The sequence below is a fragment of the Mus caroli genome, unplaced genomic scaffold (assembly GCF_978045245.1).
Source record: "Mus caroli unplaced genomic scaffold, Mus_caroli_1 scaffold_4, whole genome shotgun sequence".
Taxonomy (NCBI): domain Eukaryota; kingdom Metazoa; phylum Chordata; class Mammalia; order Rodentia; family Muridae; genus Mus; species Mus caroli.
The window spans coordinates 111992585-112016990 of record NW_028227259.1 but is presented as its reverse complement, the minus strand read 5'-3'; the positions used below and the strand labels follow the sequence as shown (position 1 = coordinate 112016990).

Sequence of the window (24406 nt, the reverse complement as noted above, 5' to 3'; positions counted from 1 at the left end):
TATCTTATTACTGTAGTAGCTAAGACTTCAAGTATTATATTGAATAACTATGGAAAGAATGGACAAATTTGTCTTGTTCCTGATTTTAGGGAATTACCATGAATTTCTCTTCATTTAAGTTGACATTGGCAATGAGCTTGCTGTAAATTGCCATTATTATTTTGAGGTATGTCCCTTGCATCCCTAATCTCTCTAGGACTTTTGTTATGAAGAGATGTTGGGTTTTGTTAAAGGCTTTTTCTTCATCTAATGAGATGATCATGTAGTTTTTTCTTTCAGTCTGTTTATAGGGTGGATTACATTTATTGATTTATATGTGTTGAATCATCCTTGCATCTCTGGGGTGAAGCCTACATATTCATGGTGGATTAAGTTTTTGATGGGATCTTAGATTCGGTTTGTAAGTATTTTATTGAGAATTTTTGTATCTGTTTATAAGGGAAATTGGTTTGTAATTCTTTGTTGAATCTTTATGTAGTTTAGGTATTAGGGTAACTCTGGCCTCATAAATCAAATTGGGCAATGTTTCTTTTGTTCCTATTTTGTGGAACAATTTAAAGAATATCAAGATTAACTCTCTCTCTCTTTTTTTTTTTTTTTTGATTGGTAGACTTTTAATGACTGCTTCTCTTTCACGTGGGGGGGGCATAGGTCTGTTTAAATTGTTTATCTGATTTTGATTTAACTTTAGTAAATGTTATGCATTGAGTAAAGTACCAGATCTATCATATTTAAAAGACTATTTTAAGGTCTTTGTTTCTGCTCTTGCAGTTCTCGGGGTTGCTGGATGATAGTGGAGACATAGTGTCGTGGATGTAATTGATTGTGTTTTTATACTAGTGTCTAGGAATCTGGATTTAGGAAGTTTGTAATTCTAAGTGACGATACCTGGTCTTTGGTGGGTTTTTGTTCTATTGCCTTTTCTGGTTCTTAGGAGGGTGTAGTGATTGTGTGTTGCTTGGTAGGAAAATCTTGTGGGTTCCTACCAAGTGAGGTTCCTGGGGGTATTGTATAAGTTTGTTTTTAGTTATTGGGAGTGGACATTTAGGAATGGGGATGAGAAGATCCCCCCATTAGGAGGTGTTTAGGGGTCCATAGGAGGGAGCAAAGCAGGCACAAGGATCTGCATAGTCCCTTGGGGATGGAGGCAGAGAATAAGGAGAGGCCAGGAACAGTTGTCTGCCTCAGAGTTGGGAATGAGACTAGGGATTCGATATGGAGGAGGGAAGGAGGGAAGATCTAAAGCTCACCTACCTGCTTCACTGGCCTGCTTGCTTGAAACTCTGGCAGGCTTGGCTGGAGGGTTTCCAGGGAATGCCTGCTGTAGTTGGTGGCTGGGATAGTGGGGTGGGTGGGGATGAAGGTTGGAGGAAATCTGTGTGATCCACTGGAGATGGGGACAAAGGAGAGGGCGAGGCCACAGCAGGTGTTCTGCCATAGATTTGGGAGGTGACACTAGGGGCTTGGATTTGGAGGAGAGGAAGGAGAGGTGAAGATCTACAGGCTGCCTGCTTCCCTGACTAGAGTTGCCCACAGATTCTCATGGAATGCCTCCTGGAGTTGGGATTTGAATAATGGGATAAGTAGGTAGAAGAAAGTTTGAAGATCTGTGTGAGGCCCTGGAGGTGAGGGCAGAGAGGAAGGGGGTGGGGGAAGGCCATAGCAAGTGTTCTGCTCTAGAGCTGGAGATGGGACTGTGGGATTGGGTTTGGAGGAGAGGAGGACAAGGTGAAGAAGACCTGGAGGGAGCCTCCTGCTTCCCTCAGTTCTTCACTTCTTTTGGATTTGATTTTGGCTTGGGTGAATCTAGAAATTCATCCATTTCTTTTAGGCTTTCCAGTTTAATGGAGTACAAGTTTTCCTTTTTCGTCTCCCCAATACTATGTTGAATTCCTTTTGTGTCTGTTGTAATGTTTTCAAGTTCATTTCTTATTCTGTTAATTTGGGTCCTTGCTTTTTTATAGTTAGTTAGTCCAAGGGCCTGCCAGTATTGTCTTCTCAAAGAGCATCTTTTAGGTATATTGAGTCTTTGTATTGTCTTTTTATTTCTTTAGTCTCTACCCTGCTTTTTAAAAAATTATTATTTCTTGTCTTGACTGGGCTTGGATTTGGTTTATTCTTGTTTTATCTGAATTCTTGACTCGTATCACTAGGCCTTTCTGCTTTAGTGCTATGAGTTTTCATCATAGGACAGCGTGTTCCAGAGGTTTTATTTTTATTTAGTTCCAGAAAGCTTTTTCTTCTTTTTTGTTTTTTGTTTTTTCTTTGTTCCAGCCATCATGCAGCAGTGATCTCCATGAGCCTGTATATTTACTAGAATTTTTTAAAATGTAATTTTTTTTATTGAATTGTGGTTAGATAGGATTTCAGGAGTGCTCTCAATCTTATTTGAATTTGTAGATTTGTTTTGTGTCCAAGGATGTGGTCCATTTTAGAAATGCTTCCTTGTGCTGCTGAGTATAATGTGTATTCTTTGGTGATTGGGTGGAATATTCTGTAGATATGCTAAGTCAATTTGATGTATGATATCTATTAAATTCTGATGTTCCTTTAATTTTTTGTTCAGATGACCTATCTTTTGGAAAAAGTAAGGTATTAAGATCCCCTTTTACAAATGGATTGAAGTTAATCTGTGTCTTAAATACACTAGTAGGTTTTTCTTTTTTTAAAATACAAAATTGGGGGTTCCAGAGTTTGGTTCATTCATGCTTAGGATAGTAATGTCTTCTTGGTTAACACTCCCTTGATTATAGACTAAAGAGTACCTCTTTATCTCTTCAAATTAGTTTGAAGTCTTGTTTCATCAGATAGTAGGTTAGCAATGCCTGATTGCTTCCTGACCCCATTCGATTGGAGCACTTTTGTTCATCCTTTTATCTCTAAGGCAGTGACCATCTTTAAAACTAGATGTGTTTCTTGTAGGCAGCAGATAGGATGATGTTCTCTTGATCTATTCAGTCTGTGTCTTTTGATTGGAGAACTGAAGCTCTTAGTACTTAAAGTTCTTATTGACATGAGTAACTGTGGTGTTCTCAGTGGTAATAAGGCTTAATAATCATGGCTCTTTCTATAGTGTTTCTTCCTGTAGTCTCTCTGTTATGCTCATTCCTTTTCAGTGTGCTTCCTGTATTTGCCTTAGGTTTGCTTAGTTGTACAGGAATTTTAGGTTGTTTACCATCATGGAAAGGTTTTCATTCTTCTTCAATCATGACAGGGCAGTTTTGCTGGGCATATTTTAGTCCCATTTGGCCATCATCGTCCTTTAGGAGTCTGTATTGCTTCAGGGTCCTCTGGCTTTCAGAGTTTCCACTGAGAAATAAGCAGTTATTCTGATAGATTTTCCTTTATATGTGACTTGAGGTTTTTCTCCCGCAGCTTTCAATATGCTTTTCATAGGGCTTTCTTTCCTGGTCTTGTTTATTTGGTGTTCTGTTTTTTTGTATCTGTTTGAGTATGTCTTTCCTTCCTTAGTTTGGGGACATTTTCTTCTATGGTATTGTGTAAGATCTGGACATGTCACTGACTTGGGATTATTTCCCTCAGCCTAGATTTCAAAGGTTTTTGTTTGGTGTCCACATAACCTATGTGTTCCTTTCCTACCTTGTAAAATTTTTTTTCATATTCTGTACTAATCTGGTCTAGATTCTCTACTTTGAGACTTGATATTTGATCTGATTGATTCATTGTGTAAGGCTTTGTGTTTCCTAATTGAGATATTTTTTAAAATTCCATCTTCATTTGGTTAAAGGAAGTTAACTCATTTGGTTAAATGAGTTCTCTTCAGCATTTATGTCTCCCAATTAAATTTCATCCTCAAGTTTCAGAGTCTGTCATTTCCATCAGCTTATGTTTGTTTCCTTGGGCATCACTCAGTATTTATTCTCCTTGGCTCTTTCTCCTTGATTCACTGAGCTGTTTCTTTGTATCGTATTTAAACTCCTTGAATTCTTTGATGAAGTTTATTATTAACTTCTTTTAACTTCTGTGTCTGTCCTGGAGTTTTACCTAAGTAATTCTTACAGGCAAATATTCTTACAGGACTGGTAGGATTTGGAGAGAAGAGAATGACTTGATTTCTCATGTTTGTATTCTTGGGATGAGATGTGGGCATGTGGATTTCTTTTCTTAGTTTTGATTTTGTTATGGGCAGAGCAGGATGGAGCAGAAAAGGAGTATAGAAGGATTGGGTCTTTAGTTTGAAAACAGGTGGATTGAAGTCAAGTGGACAGAGGGGACTAGGCTGGCATACACAGTTTGTTTCCTTTTCAAAGCATGTAGGCTAGGAGTAGATTTAGCTGTGTGAAAAGGTTGACTGTGGCCTGGGAGAGTCCTATAATTTTTTTTCTTATTACGTATTTTCCTCAATTACATTTCCAATGCTATCCCAAAAGTCCCCCATACCCCCCCCCCCCACTCCCATTCTTTTGGCCCTGGCATTCCCCTGTATTGGGGCATATAAAGTTTGCAAGTCCAATGGGCCTCTCTTTCCAGTGATGGCCGACTAGGCCATCTTTCGATACATATGCAGCTAGAGACAAGAGCTCCGGGGTACTGGTTAGTTCATCATGTTGTTCCAACTATAGGGTTGCAGATCCCTTTAGCTCCTTGGGTACTTTCTCTAGCTTCTCCATTGGGAGCCCTGTGATACATCCAATAGCTGACAGGGAGCATCCACTTCTGTGTTTGTTTGGCCCCGGCATAGTTTCACAAGAGAGAGCTATATCTGGGTCCTTTCAGCAAAATCTTGCTAGTGTATGCAATGGTGTCAGCGTTTGGAAGCTGATTATGGGATGGATCCCTGGATATGGCAGTCTCTAGATGGTCCATCCTTTCATCACAGCTCCAAACTTTGTCTCTGTAACTCCTTCCATGGGTGAGTCCTATAATTTGAAGGACTGGTAAGGAAGATCTTACCCGAGTGCCCCAAACCTAGAACTCCTTTGCAGTGCAGGTAGGGTAGGCCACACTATGCTGGTACACTGGTTATGGACCCAGGCTAGATTTGACCAGTTGTAGAAAGGCATGGATGGGAGGGAGGTCAGGGTAACTTACTTGGTTAGAACCTGGGAGGAGGATGTGGAAAGTCTGGGTACCAAGGTGGAAGCTTCTCAGAAAGGCCTTGTGGGTGGTTGGCGCAGGTGCTGGTGTAAGTCTAGAGATTGGCTGTAGGACCCACAATAGTCCTTGGATATGTGGGGTATCAGGCTATCAAGTAGGATGGTTCAAAGCTGTGTTGGAGTTATCTGTGGGTGGTTGCAGATAGAATAGGTCCTATCAGAAGCCCTGGCTATGTCGTTAGGTGGAAGTGGTCAGTTAGGCAAGATGTGGGATACTGTGGAAACCAAGAGATTCACTACTGTGTAGATGGGGATGGTTGGGGTTGGTCAGACTAGGTTGGGAGACCCTGGCCAGATTTGACAAGTTGGAGAGAAGGTGTGAAAGAGGAGCTTAGGGGTAGTCACCAGGCTAACCATGGAGGAAGACAGGGATGTCTTGGTACCAAGTGGGGTAGTAGTTGCCTCACAGGAGGGTTCTGGTAAGACCTTAGAGCTCGGCAGTCAGCAATGTCAGCTTTTGAAAAAGTGACTTCACTGAAGATCACATTTATTGACCCAACTTTGCTGTTATTTGTATGATAGAGTTTACAATAGGCCACAATTACCATTTTCTTAAGTTTTGGTTGTGTTGGTGGTAACCAATCAAAAAGAATAAAGGTAATTACATTTTCTCCAATATTCATTCAAATTTCAGTTTAAGACTTCATTTTTCCCTCAAATCCTGTGTTTTGAGGTTCTGGATGTAAGAGTTTCCTTCTTGCTGGGGTAATGGCTTTTCTATGTCTGAGGAAGTTACACACTTAGTCATCAGTCACCCATGGACTCTCACTGGCGAAAACACCAGGTCTGGTGAGGAGCATTCCTCTTCTGTCTTCCTCAGTTACATCTGGGAAACAAAAAAACTTTGGATAAAACACCTAAAATATTTTAATATCTACACAGCCATTATATGTTCCATCTCTTCTGGATCATTATCATGTCCTATAGTTGTTTGCTTGGAAGAGACTTTGTTCATAGTCCATCCCAGAGCAAGTCTTAAGTGATCTTCTAGTGCTAAGATCAATTTCTCTCTTCTTATGCCTTCCTGTTAAAATTTTTACACTCAATATCCCATGGTTAATAAAAACCAACCATGCAAGCAGAAAAAAAAATCTATATAAGAAAAGTAATATGGTTTTTGGTCATTCATAATCCTTTGTAATTTGACAAAGTATGGGGCATATGAGCAATGTGCATAAAGTCTACATGAAACGTCTATACTTGAAAGTCTGTAAGCCACTTGAATACCATCTGTCTATACACGTCTAAAATATGCTAATTAAGTGACTTTTAACTGGTATCCATTAAAGGAGGTCCAGAACAACTTCTAATTAGGCATTATGCATTTTCAAGTATGTCTGATAAGTCTTCCTACCAATCAACATGGCTAAGACAAACTGACAACTGGATTTAAATTTCCAAACTGACCATTTAATTTTTATTTATTCACTTTACATCCTGTTCACTGTCCCTCCTCTTGGTCACCCCCTCCTATAATCCTTTCCCCCCATCCTGGTTCATCAAGTCTCTGCAGGGCTAGGTGCATCCTCTCCCACTAAGGCCAGAGCTAGAAGAACATATCCCACACACATGCAACAGCTTTTGGGATAGCCAGCCCCTGCTCTAGTTCAGGATTCACATGCACATCTGCTACATCTGTGCGGGGGGGATGCCTAGGTACCTTGGCAGGAAAGCAACAACAGAGTCTAGAAGTGGATGGAGCTCGGTGGTGAGGTATTAGGTTAGTGTGTGAAGCCCTGGGCTCTACACCATGGGGAAAAGAGGGAGTGACTTCAGGCAATGCATTATCAAATCTGTTAGAAAAACCAAATATTAGGAATTGGACAGTTACTCCTTCCCGACTTATGCTGAGGTCCAGCTCTGTATGCTTTTTGGTTGGTGATTTAGTCTCTGAGATCCCCAGGGTCCAGGTTAGTTGACTCTGTTGGTCTTTCTATTGTGTTCCTATCTCCTCCAAGGCTCATAGTGTCAGGGATTGGTGCTTGTCCATGTGATGGGTCTCAAGTTGGGCCAGTTATTGGTTGACCATTCCCTCAGTCTCTGCTCCATCCCTGCTTTTCTTGTAGACAGGATACATTTTGGGTCGAAAGTTTTGTGGGTGGGTTGGTGTCCCTATCATTCCACCGGGGTTCCTGCTGCAAACTGTATTTTTAAAGATTTTTTGAAAATGATGCTTATACAAGCCAATCTGAGCTTACCTCCCTAAGGAAAAACCTTTTTTTTTTTTTGACAGGGAAAAGATTATTTTATTTTTAAAAGCACATGAAAGGAATATGGAAGAACTTTGGGATACCTTGACAAAACTAAAACTTCAAATTATAGGTATAGATTAGGAAGAAGCATCCTAAGCCAACACACACGTCTATAAAGATACAAGAAGCACACAGAATACCAAATAAACTCTTTACAGTATAATCATGGTTAAACCACCAAATAATGCAGAACAAAGAAAAATATCGAAAGTTGAAAAAGCTACAAGTAACATAAACTAAACAAAATTATCTGCTGTAGTTGAAGAAAAAAAACTTTCCATGATCCAAACAGTCTGAAGAAATTCATATCCAATAGACCAAGCCCACAAAGGATACTGGATGTAATACTTCAGACTGAAGAAGCACAGCCAAGATACTGCAGAAAGAGAGTGAGTGAAGCATGAGGAGTATGAGAGAAAACAACAACATGACTGTAAACAATACACACAACACAGGCTGGCTGAAAGAATAAGAAACAAAATCCATCTTTCTATTGTTTTTGAGGCCCCACATTAGAGTAAAAGGATGGAAAACAGTACTTCAATCTAATGGGACTAGGAAGCAAGAAGTACTGCTATCCTAACATCTGGCAAAATAAACACACAAAACTACCACCAAAACCACCGACTAACATCAATCCATTAATAGTGATTTCAATACCACACTTGGACAAAAAATAATCAAGAGAAACATCAGATTAATTAATGTCATGCATCAAATTGACTTCTCAGCAGGTATCTATAGAATATTCTACTCAAACATTGAAAACTAATCAATACTCTCAGCAGCCTATAGAAGTGTACCTAAAACAGACCCCATCCTGGGATACAAAACAAGTCTTACCAAATTCAGAAAGGTTGAAGTCAGTCCTTGTATCCTTTCTGGCCATTAAGCTGTAAAACTTAAAATCAACAGCAAACACTAAGATTAAACACCCCATTACTAAATGATGAATGGTTCAGAGAAGAAATCAAAGAAAATGACTGAAGCTAAATGAAACAACAAAACAAAAAACAACAGAACCTCTGGATACATAGAAAGTAGTCCTATGAAGAAAATTTATAGTTCTGAGTTTAAAAGAGTATCAGAAAGAACACACATAAATGACTTGATGCAACTCAAGAATTTGGAGCAAGGACAAACCAAATCTAAATCCCATAGATGACAAGAAAATAGAAACAAAGAAAACAATAGTATGAATCTAAAAGCTAGTTCTCTGAGTAGATAAACAAGCTCCATAGACCCTTAACTAAGCAAATGAATAGAATCAGAAATGAACAGGGAAACATTACAACACATACAAAATTCCATCAAGGAAGCTAGTATTACCCTAATAATAAAACCATGACCAGGTAAAGAAATAGTAGAAAATTATAGGTCAATATTCCAGATGATACTGATTCAAAAATCCTCAACAAAATAACTTGCAAACCAAATACAGACATACCCTAAACAGATTACCCACCATAACCAAATTAGCTTTATCTGAGAGATGCAGAGCTGGTTCAACATATATACAAGTCAATGAATTAATTACACTGATGGACTTATGGCAAGATAAAGAAATTAAAGGGATACAAACAAGGAAAGAAGTCAAAAGCATCCCTGTTTGCAGAAGATATGATCTTATGCTAAGAGATGTCATGACCACTATACATTCCCTACAAAATAACAATTTCAGCAAAGTAGCAGAATACAGAATCAACTTGCACAAATCAATAGCTTTTAAAAATACACCAACAAACAGAGAAAGATACCACATACCAGTTCACAATAGCCTTAAAGAAAATATCTAGGAATAAATAAAAATTTCAGTGAATTTAAATGAAATGAAAACTTTAAATTTCTGAAGAAAGCGATAAAAGGCCACTAGATAATGGAAAGATATCCTATGTTCATGGATTGTTAGAATTAACATTGTGAAAATTAGCATTCTATCAAAAGCTATCTACAGATTCAATGTAATCTCAATCACAGTGATAGGGTCCACACAATACCCCAGTTAGCCAAAACAATCCTGATCATAAAGACCAGTGGTGCACAGATTACCATTCCAGACTCCAAGATGTATTTCAGAGCCATGGTAATCAAACAAAGTGGTACTGGCACACAAAAAGACATAGTTCAGTGGGACAAAATCTGAGACTCAAACATAAGGACATGTAACTCAGCCACTTAATATTTGACAAAGATGACAAAAAGCATTTCTAAGATATGGTTCACATGTTTAGGCCCATACCTATCATCTCACACAAAAATTAACTCCAAATGGATCAAAGACCTAACCGTGAAACCTGAAACTGGTAGAAGAAATTACAGGACTATCTTTCAATACATGTCAGTAAAACAATAGGATTCTATTTGCCTAGGAAACTAAGGCATAGGTGAAGAGAAATCTCACAGAATGGGGGAGAATTCATGCCAGCTACACATCTGATAGGTATAAAGAACTAAAATCACAACCACCACCAAACAACAAAGGCCATTCAAAGGATGGGCTATGGAGTTGAACAGAGTTCTTCTCAAAGAAGAAATAAAAATGGCTAAGAAAACCTCTTCTTTGCAATTACAGAAATGCAAATCAAAACAACTTTGAGATTTCATCTTACCCCAGTCAGAATTGCAAAGATCAACAAAACAAGTTCTGGAAGGGATGTAGGGAAAGGGGAACCTTTATTCACTGTTGGTGGGATTGCAAAGTGAGCAGAAATCAGTGTGGAGTTTTCTGAAAAAAGGTAAAAATAAATGTACCACTCCTTGCATATGCTCAAAGAATTCTACATCCTGCTCCACAGATACTTACTTGTTCAGCCAAGCTCACTGTCACTCTATTCACAATAGCTACAAAACTCAAGCAATCTAAGTGTCTTGTTAGCTGAAACCTAGCGAACTACCCAGGGTTAGTGAGGTCATGATCTTACAGGAGAACATATTACTGCTATTTTACTAAACCAACATGATCCCTAAATACTTCTACTCATACATAAGTATTGTGTCTCATTCCTCACCAAAGAAACTTTTCTTTGCAGTAGATGGAACCATTAAAGAAAACCCCAAGTACTCAAAATTCAGCAAGCAATGCACTATGGGGTACCTAGCCCAGATATACCACCAATACAACTCCTCAGCGAGGCTCAGGGAACATCTTGGAAGAAGGTATGGGGAGGTGATAGGAGCAGGGAGACCAGGAAGGATTGTGTCTACTAGAAATAACAGGGAATCTTCAACCATGATTCTTCAACAATATGGCTGCCTAAAGAAGACCAGGATAAACCGGGCGCGGTGGCGCATGCCTTTAATCCCAGCACTCGGGAGGCAGAGGCAGGCAGGCGGATTTCTGAGTTCGAGGTCAGCCTGGTCTACAAAGTGAGTTCCAGGACAGCCAGGGCTACACAGAGAAACCCTGTCCCGAAAAACCAAAAAAAAAAAAAATAAATAAAAAAAAAAAGACCGGAAAGACACTGTTGAGAGGGGTCCCAGAGAGGGAGGGAGAGAATGAAGGAACTAGTCCTCTCCAAGGATGAGCCTCTCAATTGGTTATCCAATATCAAGTAGTCAGCCCTGAAAGCATATACATACACGCAACCCTAAATGAATTCAGCAGGTTGTATGTATGTATGTATGTGATTATACAACAATAAAAAAAGAGGTCATGAATTTGAGAGGAGGAAGTCCTGTAATTACTTCTGAGATGGCTTCTCAGGCAAATCACCATTAAGCATAACAACCTGAGTTCAATCTCTGGGAATCACATGGTAGGAGGAGAAAACCTACTCCAAAAAGTTGTCCTCTGACCTCCACACAGTAATGTAATATAATCAAATATAAAAATGATATAAACACCACAGTAAGAGTTAATTTACCTGGACCCTTGGGGGCTCTCACAGACTAAACTACCAACCAAAGAGCATGGACCTAGGCCTCCTGGCACATATGTAGCAAATGTATAGCTAGGTCTTCATGTGGGTCCCCTAACACTGGAGCAGGAGATGTCCCTAAATCAGTTGCCTACCTGTGGATCCTCTTCCCCTAATTGAGCTGCCTTGTTTGGCCTCAGTGGGAGAGGATGCACCTAGCCAGGATGGAGGGATACCCAAGGCTTCCTCCACTCTCTCAGAGGACAAGAGGAGGGAGGAGGGACTATCTGAGGCAAGGGACTGGGAGGTGGTGTAGTTACTGGGATGTAAAGTAAATGAATAAACAATTATGGGCGACACCTTTGTTCATCTGTGGTACTTCTGTAATCTGGTTAATAAACAGTCACAGCTTGGCAAATTGAAAAAAAGAATTGATGAGGGAAAAAAACTGAACAAGCATGTTTTGGGGACTGAAAGCAGAGGTAAGGAAGACTTTCTATTCTTATTACATATGTGTATTTCTGTGTTGTTTGTTTTTTTTACAATAAAGAAAATTTTGAGTTAATTAAAAAAATTAGGATAAATTCTTTTAATTTTGAATTTATCTGAGCACAAGAAGGGGGCATGTGAAATGAGAAAACAGGAAGCAGTACAGTTCAGGGACATTCTGATGGCCAGCCTGCAAGAGGCAAAAGACTGGAGTGTCTCTGGAAGCAGTGATAAAAGTCAAGAAAGCCAGCTATGCAGATTTGCCACTTGCCTGTACTGAGCTAACAGGGACGCTGCTAGGAAGAGGTGCATGCAGTGCTGTCTACTGCAGTGAGCTGCTATTTCCTGGAGAAACACTTCCCAGGTGGGACAAGGGGGATGTCCCAGAATGCAAGAACCAGAGCCAGAGCTGCAGAGCATATGGAGGGCTTACACAGGATGGGCTCAAAGTCAATTGGACAGCAAGCAGCAGGGACAGCTGAGGACTACGGGTAGCTGAGCTGTCAGCAAGCAAAGTTAACTTGAGGTTTGCACTTGGCTTTTGAAATTTTAAACTTATGGCTGGACACAGTTCAGGGGGGAGAACACTTGAGCATGAATCACAAGCTCTCACAGGTAACAAAATAGAAAGATATAATGCAACTTACCATTCTTGTTAGCTAGCAGCTGGTTCTAAATATCATGGTTAATTTTTCAAGATCTTCACATTTTAAATGCAATTCTGTCAGCAGGGTGGCTATAAACTGTGTAAAAACCACATTTTTCGGAGAATGCTTCTGAATGCCAAGAATCGGTGTCAATCTGAAACCAATAATAGTAATGTGTATGAAGAAATAAGACGGACCGCAGGACACTCATCTTCAGCTTGCAGATAACATTCCTATAGAGAAAGGCTTTACTAAGACAGAAGTCTCAGCCTGAGGGACCAACAAACACTGTCACTGAGAAAAAACATCTACACATCTGTGCCTAGTAACATACTTGTTATGCCAGCAAAAACTCTTAGGAGAAAAGTAAATGCAAGTGTGTGTGTGGCTTTTTTTTTTTTTTTTACATCAATATAGAAGGTTTGGATTATACCACCCGAGGGGGGAAAAGACAAAAAGCAAGTTTACCATTTGGGATGTAACTTTTTAATTTTAAAAAATTTAAATCATATATCATAAAGCATTTAACACCAATTGCATGTTTTCCTCAAAACACTTCTGATACATTTCTCTAAAGACTGACTAAATATAATGGAAAATTTAATTCTCATTGAAATGTAATCAGTAAGCAAGATTCTTATTGTATTAGAAAACCTTTAATGTGCTTATGTGAACTGAACTCAAAGCTTTGTACATGCTAGACAAGTTCCATTCCCAGTGCTAAGATTTTTTTGCTTTTATTCTTCTCTCATATATTGCATCTGCCTAGTGCCACATGACACAGATATCCTCAACACCAGCAAACCCCAGTATTTGTGGAAGGAGAAAAAGACATATCAGGGCAGATAAAAATGTGTGTGTGTGTGTGGGGGGGTGCTGAAAAAAATTATACAACAGATCATGACACATTGTTGGTTCTTTGAAAAGATATGAATAAACTTTTACTTAGACTTGGCAAAGAAAAATAGAAGCTCCAAATAAAACCAGAGATACAAAGGGACATATTACCACTAATGCCACAGAAATACAAAGTCTCAGAGACCCTGAAAAGTCTGTTAAACTGGAAGGTATATTACAAATGGACACATATGATCTAACAACACTCAACTCTGAGGACAAATAAACCAATAGCAAGTCCCATAATAAATGTGAATTACTAATAAGCTTCCTAACAGAAAGCCTAGGAGTAGATGGCTTCACGGTTGGATTTTATGAATCTTAAGGAATGAGAACCAATGATTGCACAGAGTGGAAAGTGAAGGGATGCGAGTTTATTCTGAGATCCTCATCATCTTTAAAGCAAACTGCATAGGGTTGGGGTAGAGTATCATAAACATGTAAGAGTATTTAACAAATTAAATAGAATATCAAAATCGTTCATCACGATTTAGTTTTACCTTATGGATGCAAAGATGATCCAACACCCAAGTTGGTAAATAAGATATCACATCAACAGAATGAAGGATAAAAACTATGATTTCAGTCAAAGAAGAAATAACATTGGATGAAATGCCATATCCCTTCATAATAAAAATACTAAATAGCATCTTTAACATAATAAAAGTTAAAATCTGAAGTCCTTTCCTCTAAGAACAATGGGACAAGGGTGCCTATTCAGTGTACTTCCACAAGTTTTAGTGAGAGCAATTAGAGAAAAAAACTAAAAGGCATACAAATGGAATGGCCGAAATCAAACTACACCTGTGTGTAGACAATGACTCCGGAGAAAGCCTGCAAAGACTACGACAGAGCTGAAGCAGGAGGACATAGGCACATGGAAGTCAGCGGCTATGGAGGGTGTGGTGGTGCATACCTTCTTCAGAGAACTACAAATAGAGTTGCTAGTGGTTGGTAGGCAGAAGGGAGTGTTGACAGAGGAACCTTAATATTTTCCTTTGAAAATATTTCTTCCCCATCCTAGTGTCTAAGAGAAATGTAAATGACTACACACCTATAACATGGACCTTTGATGACAATTAGCTTACTTCTCGTGGGGGGGTGGTGGTGGTGGTTGGGTGTTGTTTCAGCAGTACAGCAAAGGACAAGTGGACAAGTGTCTCTAGAACACCTTTGTTCCTGCCAGGACTGCCTCATGGGAAGTGAAGATTCTGTCAAGAGGAATCAGAGCTAAGTGTCTGTACTTTTTAACTTACTTCCTGTCCTAAAACCAGCCAACAGAGCAACCAACTGGCTCCAAAAACAATAATAACCATGAACCAACTATGTTACTCAGGCTAGACCCAAACTCCCAGCCCTACGTGATTCTCTTGCATCTGTTTCTGGGATTAAAGGCATGTACCACTATGCGCAGTTCTTAGACTGTTTTAATGTAGTGATTTTGTCTTGTTTTTTTTTTCCCACAAGATATCTTTTGACTCCTGGGATAGACACATGGCATTTCCATGTATGGCATACTGTAAGGGTAAACAAATCTTACACTTTATAAACACCATTCCTCATATATAACTGAATCTCTTTAAGAGTTTTCCTTTTCTTGTTTCTTTATCCTCCTTTTCCTCTCCTCCACCCCATCTCTTTCTTTTTTGATTTTCAAGACACGGTTTCTCTGTGTAGCCCTGGCTGTCCCAGAACTCACTCTGTAGACCTAGCTGGCCTTGAACTCAGAGATCTACCTGCCTTTGCAGTGATTCCTGTTGTATGCCACCATGGCCTGGCTTTACCTTCCTTTCATGGTCATCCATCTGGTGCCATGGATCTACTCCTATTTCAACCCCTGCTTCGTTTGTGCTGCCATTGAGCTTCTGGACACAGTGAAAGAGTGGGCCTCAGAATACAGAGACTGTCTAAAGTCATTACTTCAAAACTACAGCAAACCCAAAGACTGAACTAGGGAATGAACACAGAGGAAGCACTTGTAAGTTATCTGTGAAGTACACCTGTAGGATCTTACCAAGTGCTTACCCCACTTTTGTTAAACCGACTTTCTAGGCCCATGTCTATATTTTCTCTCCTTTTTGACATAGGCTATGTTGCGCAGCCTGATTCTGAATTCCAGGACTCAAGTGATCTTTCTGCCTCAGCTTCCCAAGATTACAGGTATTTACTCTACCCTCAGTTTAAGTTATCCTCTTTAATCTTTTTCATTAAAAATAACCCATCATGGTCTGCAACCCTATAGGTGGAACAACAATATGAACTAACCAGTACCCCGGAGCTCTTGTCTCTAGCTGCATATGTATCAAAAGATGGTCTAGTCGGTCATCATTGGGAGGAGAGGCCCCTTGGTCTTGCAAACTGTATATGCCTCAGTACAGGGGAATGCCAGGGCCAAGAAGTGGGAGTGGGTGGGTAGGGGAGTGGTGGGGAGGGTATGGGGGACTTTTGAGATAGCATTTGAAATGTAAATAAAGAAAATACCTAATAAAAAATTAAAAAAAATAACCCATCATGCATTGAAAGGACTGAAGTAACTATTTTAACCTTCAAACTTCTAATAGTGGATACCAAAGAAAACAATGAACTGAAAAACTTCTACTTAAGAGACAGCAACACATCAGAGTTGATATTTGACAATGTGTTTTCTATCTTTAAAGTCACTGGTAGAGAATGTGGATAGCAGTGAATGTTTTAAAAGTTAATGCATAAAGTCTGTGAGGGCAGAGGGGACAGTAGCAGGACTGCAGGTGATACTTCGAAGAAAACAGGTACTGCAAACTCATTAACCTATAAAATCAAAAGCAGGAAGAGACTTCTCAGGGAAAACACAGGGACATCTGAAACTGGTTCTTTACTGTGTGGCAAACGGCATAACAACAAAGCAAAGCCAAGTGTCAGACAGCATCCCACTGACACGCCCTTCAGCCCACTGCTCCACATATGTTACACATCAAACGGAGCGAACACGTCAGGTTAGGACAGGCACGCCATTTGTTGTTCTAACACCTGCTTAACAGGAACTACGTGCGGTGCTAGGAAGAGCTTCAAAGTATGGGCATGACTACTGAGGGATCTTTGATAGAACATTAGAGTCAAGGACTTGGAGCTGTGAAAATGGCTCACTGAGACTCAGAAGACCCAGTGGTCTTGGGTTTGCATCCTGTCCCCAGACAGAGAGCCACATAAAGAGTCCAAGTTTTGGTTTATTGAACAATTAGAATTAAATAGCAGATTCAATGCTGTGTTATCCATCTGTAGGGCAGTCAAAGTCAGTAGCAGGCTAGGATTTTCAGTGCTCTCCTCCTTTCCGATTCCTACTGCAGCAGTCATGGCACCACGTTAAAGCACCAGGGCCTCCCCTTGGAAACTCCTAGAACACTGTAGATCACGGTGGTCTGAATGATCACTTCTTAAACATCTAGGGCACCTGCATCAGTGATATCCCAGAACTTTACCCTCAACACTGATCTGAAGCAGGAGCACTGTCTCCTAGGGAGTTTTCTGAGAGCAGGTGGGCTGTTATAAATGCCACTGGACAACCATCTCCCTCACGTACAAGTGATCTAAGTGAAGAAAGAGCTGTGACAAGGTCTGTGAGAGTAAATGTCACCAGAAAGCACAGTATGGTTATGGGTGGAGGAAGGACAGGAAACAAAAAGCCACACTTTAACCTATCAGATTTGAGAAATTACTGGGTTCATACAGAGTTCTGCTGCAGGGTGGGAATCCACTCTGTTGCTCACCAGGCACAAAGGCCACAAAGATACAGTGACTATATCCCTTGCCCCTCCTATCTTCTCTTAGAGCTAGGAAGGAAGAGGTATGAGGGAATTTTCTGCCTAAAAGAAAGACTATGTTTATATATTCTGTGCTTATCATGCCAGCAATGTAAATAGATACAAGAAGCCTGGAGTGGAGGCTCACATCTATAATCCCAGCATTTTTGAGGCTGGGGCATGAGGACTACCACAAGTTTTAAGCTAGCCTGGGTTCAGGATGAGACCCTATTTTTAAGTCCTAAATAACAAATACAATACCTGACAGTCTATGGGAACAGACTCAAATGAAAGCAAAGAAAGTCTTACGTTTCATAGGTTTACCTACATTTAAAATGAGATAGGGTCTCACTAGGAAGCCCAGTCTCCTGCCTTGGCCTCGTGAATGATGCTTGGCTGAAGTGCTTCACTAAGAATGGTGCAGGTAAAAATCTAAAGCAAGCTTAGCTGTGGCACTCTAAAGAAGTTACACCACCTCGTTTTCTCAAATGTGACTCAGCACCAGACTATCTTGTTCTAAAAACTGAGCTAGGATTTACCCTTCTCTCCAGAACTAAATGACAGAGGATTAACCAGAATATCTGTCTTTATCACCCTAGACTCACACTCAAGGAAACAAAACATTGGCTGCCTGTGACCGTAACACAGAGGCTCAAGATGCCATGCTTCAGAAAGCCGAGGGCTCACAGAAACCCCAGATGTTATGCAAAACATCTTCCTCAGAAATGAAAAAGAAATCAGGTATATGTTTTTCAGAAGGAATCCTGCCTGTATATTTAGGGCTCTTCAGAATACAAATAGTTGGAATTTCAAATTTTAGGTTTCATATTTAACATACACTTACTTTTTTTTTCTTTTCTTTTTCCTTCTTGAGACAGGGTCAGTCTCTATGTAGCCCAGGCTGGTCTGAAACTCAGAGATCTGCCTGCCTCTGCCTCCTGAGTACTGGGGTTACAAGTGTGCCACTGGCCTGCACCTTCAACTTCCTTTGCTGTATTGCTTCTTGAACAGAGACAGAAAGTCTAATGCTAACAGGGAGCCCACAAACATTTGTCTAGCCTGTGGATCAGACTTCCTCCCCACAAGAAAACAACAATCAGCTGGGCTAAAAGTCCAGAAAGTCACCATGCTGCAGAGCCTCCTCCTTTCTATAAGATAACACAGGTTAGGCCATGTGTTGTGGCAACTGCTGCATGCTACTTTTGTTGACCCTGACAAGGAAACAAACACAGAGAGGTTAGTTAGAGCTGAGTGTCACATTCAGCCACTTCACAACGGACAGTAGAAATGTACCATTCTCTTGCAGACCCCAGCCGGTCCCAAACACAAGTCAGTGATTTACGACTTTCTAAAAAGATTCTTTTTTAAAATGAGACTAACTTGTTGGTCTTTCTGTGAAGTTGCAGCAGGTGTCAACTCCAAGATGAGGCCCAAGCGACTCTCTTAAGGTCATGTAAGTCAGGAACAGACGAGCAGATAACCCCAGAAGCATCCCCACAGTCTGCACTTCTAACCGCGAGACCACAGTAGCTCACACATCTGATTCATTTTAAGAACTGAGAAGGTCTCATGATTTTCAAAGGCCATTTGTCTATGCTCTTCAAATAAAGCATGGGGTCTGCCATTACAAAGTAAACGTGCTAATTAAAGTGGGCAGTTCTGATGCTAACACACCCTTCTACTGTGTGCCACAGCCTAAGCTAGCCTGTCACACACAGCTCAGTCAACCTTACTGAGACCAAATCTTTTGGGTTCAAACCCCATCTTAGATAACCTGACCTAAGATTGAACTCAAGTTAATTAATAGGCCAGTACCTAGCACCATTTCCCAGGTTGGGGGACCCCCAACAAGACCTGCGTCTAGCACCAGTTTCCAGATTATTCCTCAACAAATCTACACCCCCAGGTTAAAAGCCTGCCTCTGACACTTCACTTCCTAACCACCACCAATCAGGAAAAAAAGCATAGGTTAAGTTTATGGTTTGGCTCCCAGCACAGCCAATTATGTTAAAGACCACAATGGCCCCCCAATCAGATGTGTACCAGGCTAGATACCCACTTCTTGTATCTATAAATGCTTGCTTGAAACTAAATTTAGGGATGTTCCCCCAGTTCTCCTCCGTCAGAGACAGTGGTGTGGCCCAAACTAGTGAATAGAGACTCTAATTCGATTGCATCGGAATCTACTCCTTTATGGACTTTAGGGGTTCACAAACGCTACCTGGCACAACATCTGTACTCAGCACCCAGTAAACCTGAGGTAAGACAATGATTCTTGGTTCTTTGTGTACAATTAGCCCCTTAGGAAATGAAAAAACAAAATTTCTATTTAGGCAAAGATCAGGAAATCAAAATTGGTATAACAATCAATAGTAAATATATTTTTTAAAGTTCCTGATGTGATTCTAATGGGCAGCCAGGATAAAGAAGCAATAATTCAGAGTTCCCCTGGAACTGTTTTTAACTGTTTTGTTTTAACTGGATCTGTGGTGTGGCCTGGGCTGTCTTTGAACTCTCTACTGTCTTTTGTAGTTCTCTGATCTTAGTCTGAGTAGCCGGAAATCTAGTCAAATACACTTATCCTGCATTCTGAATTGAATTAGTGGTTAAATATAACTGTGTCGAAGCTGTGGGTTAAGTGCTACCGCATCCTAGCTGCTCACAAGTTGCTGAGAGAAACTGAAAAATAAAGGGAATCTTTTTACAGGTCATAGTCACAGGCGACTAGACACGGGAGGTGAGGCTGTGACCCTGAACAAGAGCTTTCAGTGCATGTCAGACATGTAAATTAAAGTGTCATCCATAGAGCTGCCAGATGCTGAGGGGACACAATTAGTGACATGATAAAGAGAAATGTTGAGAGAGCTGATGAGGCCACGTCAAGGATATCTGGCAGGAAAGTCACTAGGTATCTAAAAACATTAATTTGTTCTTATGAAATTCTGTGCATTGTCTTAGTCAGGGTTTCTATTCCTGTACAAACACCATGACCAAGAAGCAAGTTGGGGAGGAAAGGGTTTATTCAGCTTACAATTCCATGCTGCTGTTTATCACCAAGGAAGTCAGGACTGGAACTCAAGCAGGTCAGGAAGCAGGAGCTGATGCAGAGGCCATGGAGGGATGTTCTTTACTGGCTTGCTTCCCCTGGCTTGCTCAGCCTGCTCTCTTATAGAACCAAGACTACCAGCCCAGAGATGGCACCACCCACAAGGGGACCTCCCCCCTTCATCCCCCGTAATTGAGAAAATGCCTTGCAGCCGGATCTCGTGGAGGCATTTCCTCAACTGATGCTCCTTTCTCTGTGGTAACTCCAGCTGTGTCAAGTTGACACAAACTAGCCAGTACATGCATGTACAGTGTACGTGTGCTGACCACTCTCACCCCCACCTCCATCCTTCCCATAACCCCTCTCGTGTTCATGTCTATTCATTCTGTTTTGTGGTTCTCCGAGTTTGATTAACTTGGGCCATCTGTGTGATGGTAGGTGTGGAGTTATCTGTTGGAGCCTCCTGGGCTCAGTACAAGGTACACAACTTAAGACAGAGCTCTCTCATCTCCAGGAGCCTGTGAGTACTCAGTGGTTCAGAGTAAAATAGTGAGCCCTGTGAACCGTTCCTACCTCCATGTCTGACTATGGACAGGGCTGGTCCTTGTGTGGACCCACTGCAGGTAACTACAGTTGTTGTGTACTAATGACTGTAAAGAGTGTGTCTGGAGAGCGGCATCCTTCCTGCACCTCCTCTGCACTATTCCCTGAGCCTTAGAGGGGACGGCACAGGTGTCCTGCTGAGGCCTGGGCCCACAGTCTCTGCTTGGTCTCTACATGGAGGCAGTGCAGTCTCTGCCTAGGTGGTGGTTGTTTTCTGTTTGCTTTAATCCGTCCATACAGGACATAGTTCAGTAGTTAGGAGCATGTACTGCTTGTTCTTCCAGTGGCCCTGAGTTCTGGGCCCAGCACCCACATTGGGCACCTGTCAGCTGCCTGTAATTTCAGCTCTAGGGGAGCTAATGCTTTCTTCTGGCCTCAATGGGCACTCAAACACACGTGTGCCCATGTGTACAGACATACATATACACATGGGTAAATAAAATAAAAATAATAAAGAATAGAAACCACCCTCTATCCCAATCAGGGTTAAACTTCAGTGAGGAGACTATAACAGCTGGGAGGGTGGATGAGGATGGTAAGCAGCTCTATTCAGGAAGGCAGTCTAGGCTGATGCACTTTAATCACAGTAGGAATCACACAAAACAGACTATATATAGCTGGGTGTGGTAGTGCACACCTTTAATCCCAGCTCTTGGGAGGCAGAGACAAGTGGCTTTCTGAATTTGAGGCCAGCAAGTTCCATACCAACCAGGGCTACATAGTGAGATGCTGATTCAAAACAAAACGAAATAAAAAAAACCTGAAAGTCAGAATAATCAGATATGGGAAGTAAAGGGCAAATGTGTTAGCTAGGGCTCTTCAGAGAACAAAACTTAAAGAATGAATCCATCCATCTGTCCATCCATCCATAAAAAAATAAAGGGAACTTATTAGAATGGCTTATAGTCTTTGGTCCAGTTAGTACAATAACAGCTGTCTATCCATGCAAGGTTCAAGAATCCACTAATTATTCAGTTCACAAGGCTGGATTTCTCAGCCGGTTTCCAGTGGACTCTGGAATCTAGAAGTAGACTCTAATGCCAGTGGAGGAATGGACTTCCCAGTGAGAATAAGGGCAGGCAGAACCTCCTTCCCCCATGTCCTTCATACAGGCCACCACCAGAAGGTGTTGTCCAGATTAAAAGTGACTCTTTCCACCACAAAAGATCCAGATTTAGGGTGGGTATTCCTATTTCACATGATTTAAGAAAAATCCTTCACAGGTGCACCTAGCCACTTGGGTTTTAGTTAATTCCAGATGTAGTAAAGTTGATGACTGAGAATAGCCACCAAGAGAAAAATAACTCCCTCCCCCAACAACACTTTTTAAATAAGGTCTCACTGTGGTCTAGGCTGGTTTTGAACTCTTAGTAATTCTCCTGTCCCAGACTCTCTAATTCCCCACTGTGCCTAGCTGACAACTCAGTTTTCAATGTTGGGTCATCAGGAAGAAACAAAAGAAATAGGGGTCATCTGAAAGGGAAGATATGTTTGATCTCAATTTTGAGCCTTGAAGTACCTGAGGGATATTCAAATAGAGATGATCAACAAAAAGAATCTCATGCATTTTCTGGGGGAGACATCCGAGTGGGAGACACAATTTTGGGATGAAGTCACATGAAGTACTTGGCTGAGGAGACACATATTGTTCCTGAAGTAGCTCCACCATCCTTTACATTTGCTGTAACTTCTTTGTGCATGTGAGCATGGACAGGGAGTGTATGAATGCAGTGCTCATGTAGAGACCGATCCCAGGTGTTGGTCCTCACTTTGCATCTTGTTCTGAGGCGGTGTCTTTGTTTGCTCACTGAGGATGCTGGCCTGTGAGCCTCCGGGGACCCTCTTGTCCCACTTCTCATATCCTTGTAGCAACACTGGCATTACAGACACTTACCCTTAAATCCAGCTGTTCACATAGGTGCTGGAGATTCACACTCAGGTCCAAATACTTGCATACAAATGCTTTTTCCCACAGAGCCATCTCCCCAGCTTCCTCGTCTCCTTCTGAACCAATGTCTTGCTATTACTTTCTGATTTTTTTGTCCCCTTATCTTAGCTATACCCAGCCAAACTGCAATCCATAATCAATGCTGCTCTTTCCACACCACAGGGTGACTACAAACTCCTAGGGCAGGGTTGGGAGGGAGGGTAGGGGAGAAAGTGTCTCTGGCTGATAGCACTACAAAGCCATGATCTTTGGCCTCATCAGAATAGTAAGTTAGTCTACTGTGGCTCTTGGTCAGCTCCTTGGCTGCATTGAGGATCACTGTTATTATTTTTCATCCAGACCCAACCTCTATCCCCTTAGAGAACCATCTCTAATTCCACTCCGCTGAGAATCCAAGGTGTCCGTTTAGAAATCTACGTAACTGTCCATCCCTGCTGTCTGCCTGACGAGAACAGCTATACTGTTTCCCACTCAAGTTCTTTGTTAGTGTCCCATGCTTTGTCTGTCTTTTCAAACTAATGCTGCCCTAATATCCTGCCCTCGATTTGAACTGTTAACTGTTAATGGTTGCTCACCCATGCCCTTACCTGAATCAACAAAACTAACCTCTTTCTAAAACTGTCACTGTTAAATCTCTCCTACGTTGCCTTCTAGGATAAATTGTGTGTGTGCGTGTGCGTGTGTGGCCTCTGCTGCATTTCTAGTCCTAATCAGTCTGAACTTGATCTTCTATGGCACAGAACACATGAGCCCTTCCCAAATGGGAGCAGCCAACTCCCAACCTTGCATTTAGGACAGACACTGAGATGACCTGACAGAAGAGAGAAGAGCGAGGAATTCTAAGCTTTGTTTTCCCCCCTTCACTCTTATATGCGCTAGAATTCTGTGAACATATATAAAAAGGAACAGGATGGAAGTATTTGAATTTCAGCTCCAAGAACAGCAAGATTTTACTGCTAACTACAATGATCAGGATGAAATAAGAAAAGTTTTGTCTCTATAATACACAAAATAAACATGTAGTTAATGAAGGAAAAAACTTGCCAAACTCTCCAACATTTGGGAATAATATTTTTTCCTCTCACAGCTTCATTTAAATTTGCAAGACTACTGAATAAATAGACTTTACACAAACTAAAGGGAACTTTTGTGCTAAAGTGAGCATTTCTATCAGGCTCTATGAATCTATGATAAATATCCCTGTGCCAGTCATCCTGCACCTGCCTTCTAAGTGCTGCTGATTGTAGGCATGTGTCACCATCACTGATCTGGACAGTTCTCGGAATGATTTAGCTATTAGCGTCTGCTACTGACTTTAAAGACTTTATCAAAGGCTAGGTGTGGTGGGCGCACATCTGTAATTGGGAGAGCAAGGCAGTGGACCCTAAGACCGAGGACAGCCTGGGCTGTATAAAAACAGACAGTTTTTTCTCTAGAAGTATGTTCACTTATTTTGTAATCACAGGCCTTAAAAAATAGGGCTGGGGAGATGGCTTGGTGTATAAAAGTGCTTGCTGCTAAACCTGTCAACCCAAGTTCAATCCCTGGGACCCACAGAGGGGAGGGAGAGACCTGACTCCTGCAAGGTCTTGCCTGACCTTCACAAGCCAGCCTGAGCACAGACATGCCCCACCCACCACTCAGGAATGTACGGCACAGGTGATAATGTTTAAAACCCTAGAGAGATGAGGATGTATGTGGTTTTAGTTTTTAAATTATAATTTATTGGTGCATTTATTGTTAGGGGTGGGGCATATCTGTCAGGTGGCATCAG

The 24406-nt window shown here is 41.1% G+C and overlaps 1 protein-coding gene across 4 annotated transcripts in view; it reads right to left on the bottom strand.

Annotated features, from left to right (window-relative positions):
* Positions 1–5567: 5567 nt before the first annotated feature.
* The window catches only part of Rpap2 (RNA polymerase II associated protein 2), a 63873-nt gene continuing 45034 nt past the window's right edge, over positions 5568–24406 (bottom strand). For all 4 annotated transcript variants that reach the window (XM_021162023.2, XM_029477971.2, XM_021162027.3 and 1 more), the window contains 2 exons: positions 12363–12516; positions 5568–5943 (listed from right to left, as the gene is read on the bottom strand). In XM_021162023.2, the coding sequence (XP_021017682.1) occupies positions 12375–12516 (142 nt within the window). In that variant the 3' untranslated portion in view covers positions 5568–5943; positions 12363–12374. The remainder of the gene's footprint in view (positions 5944–12362; positions 12517–24406) is intronic.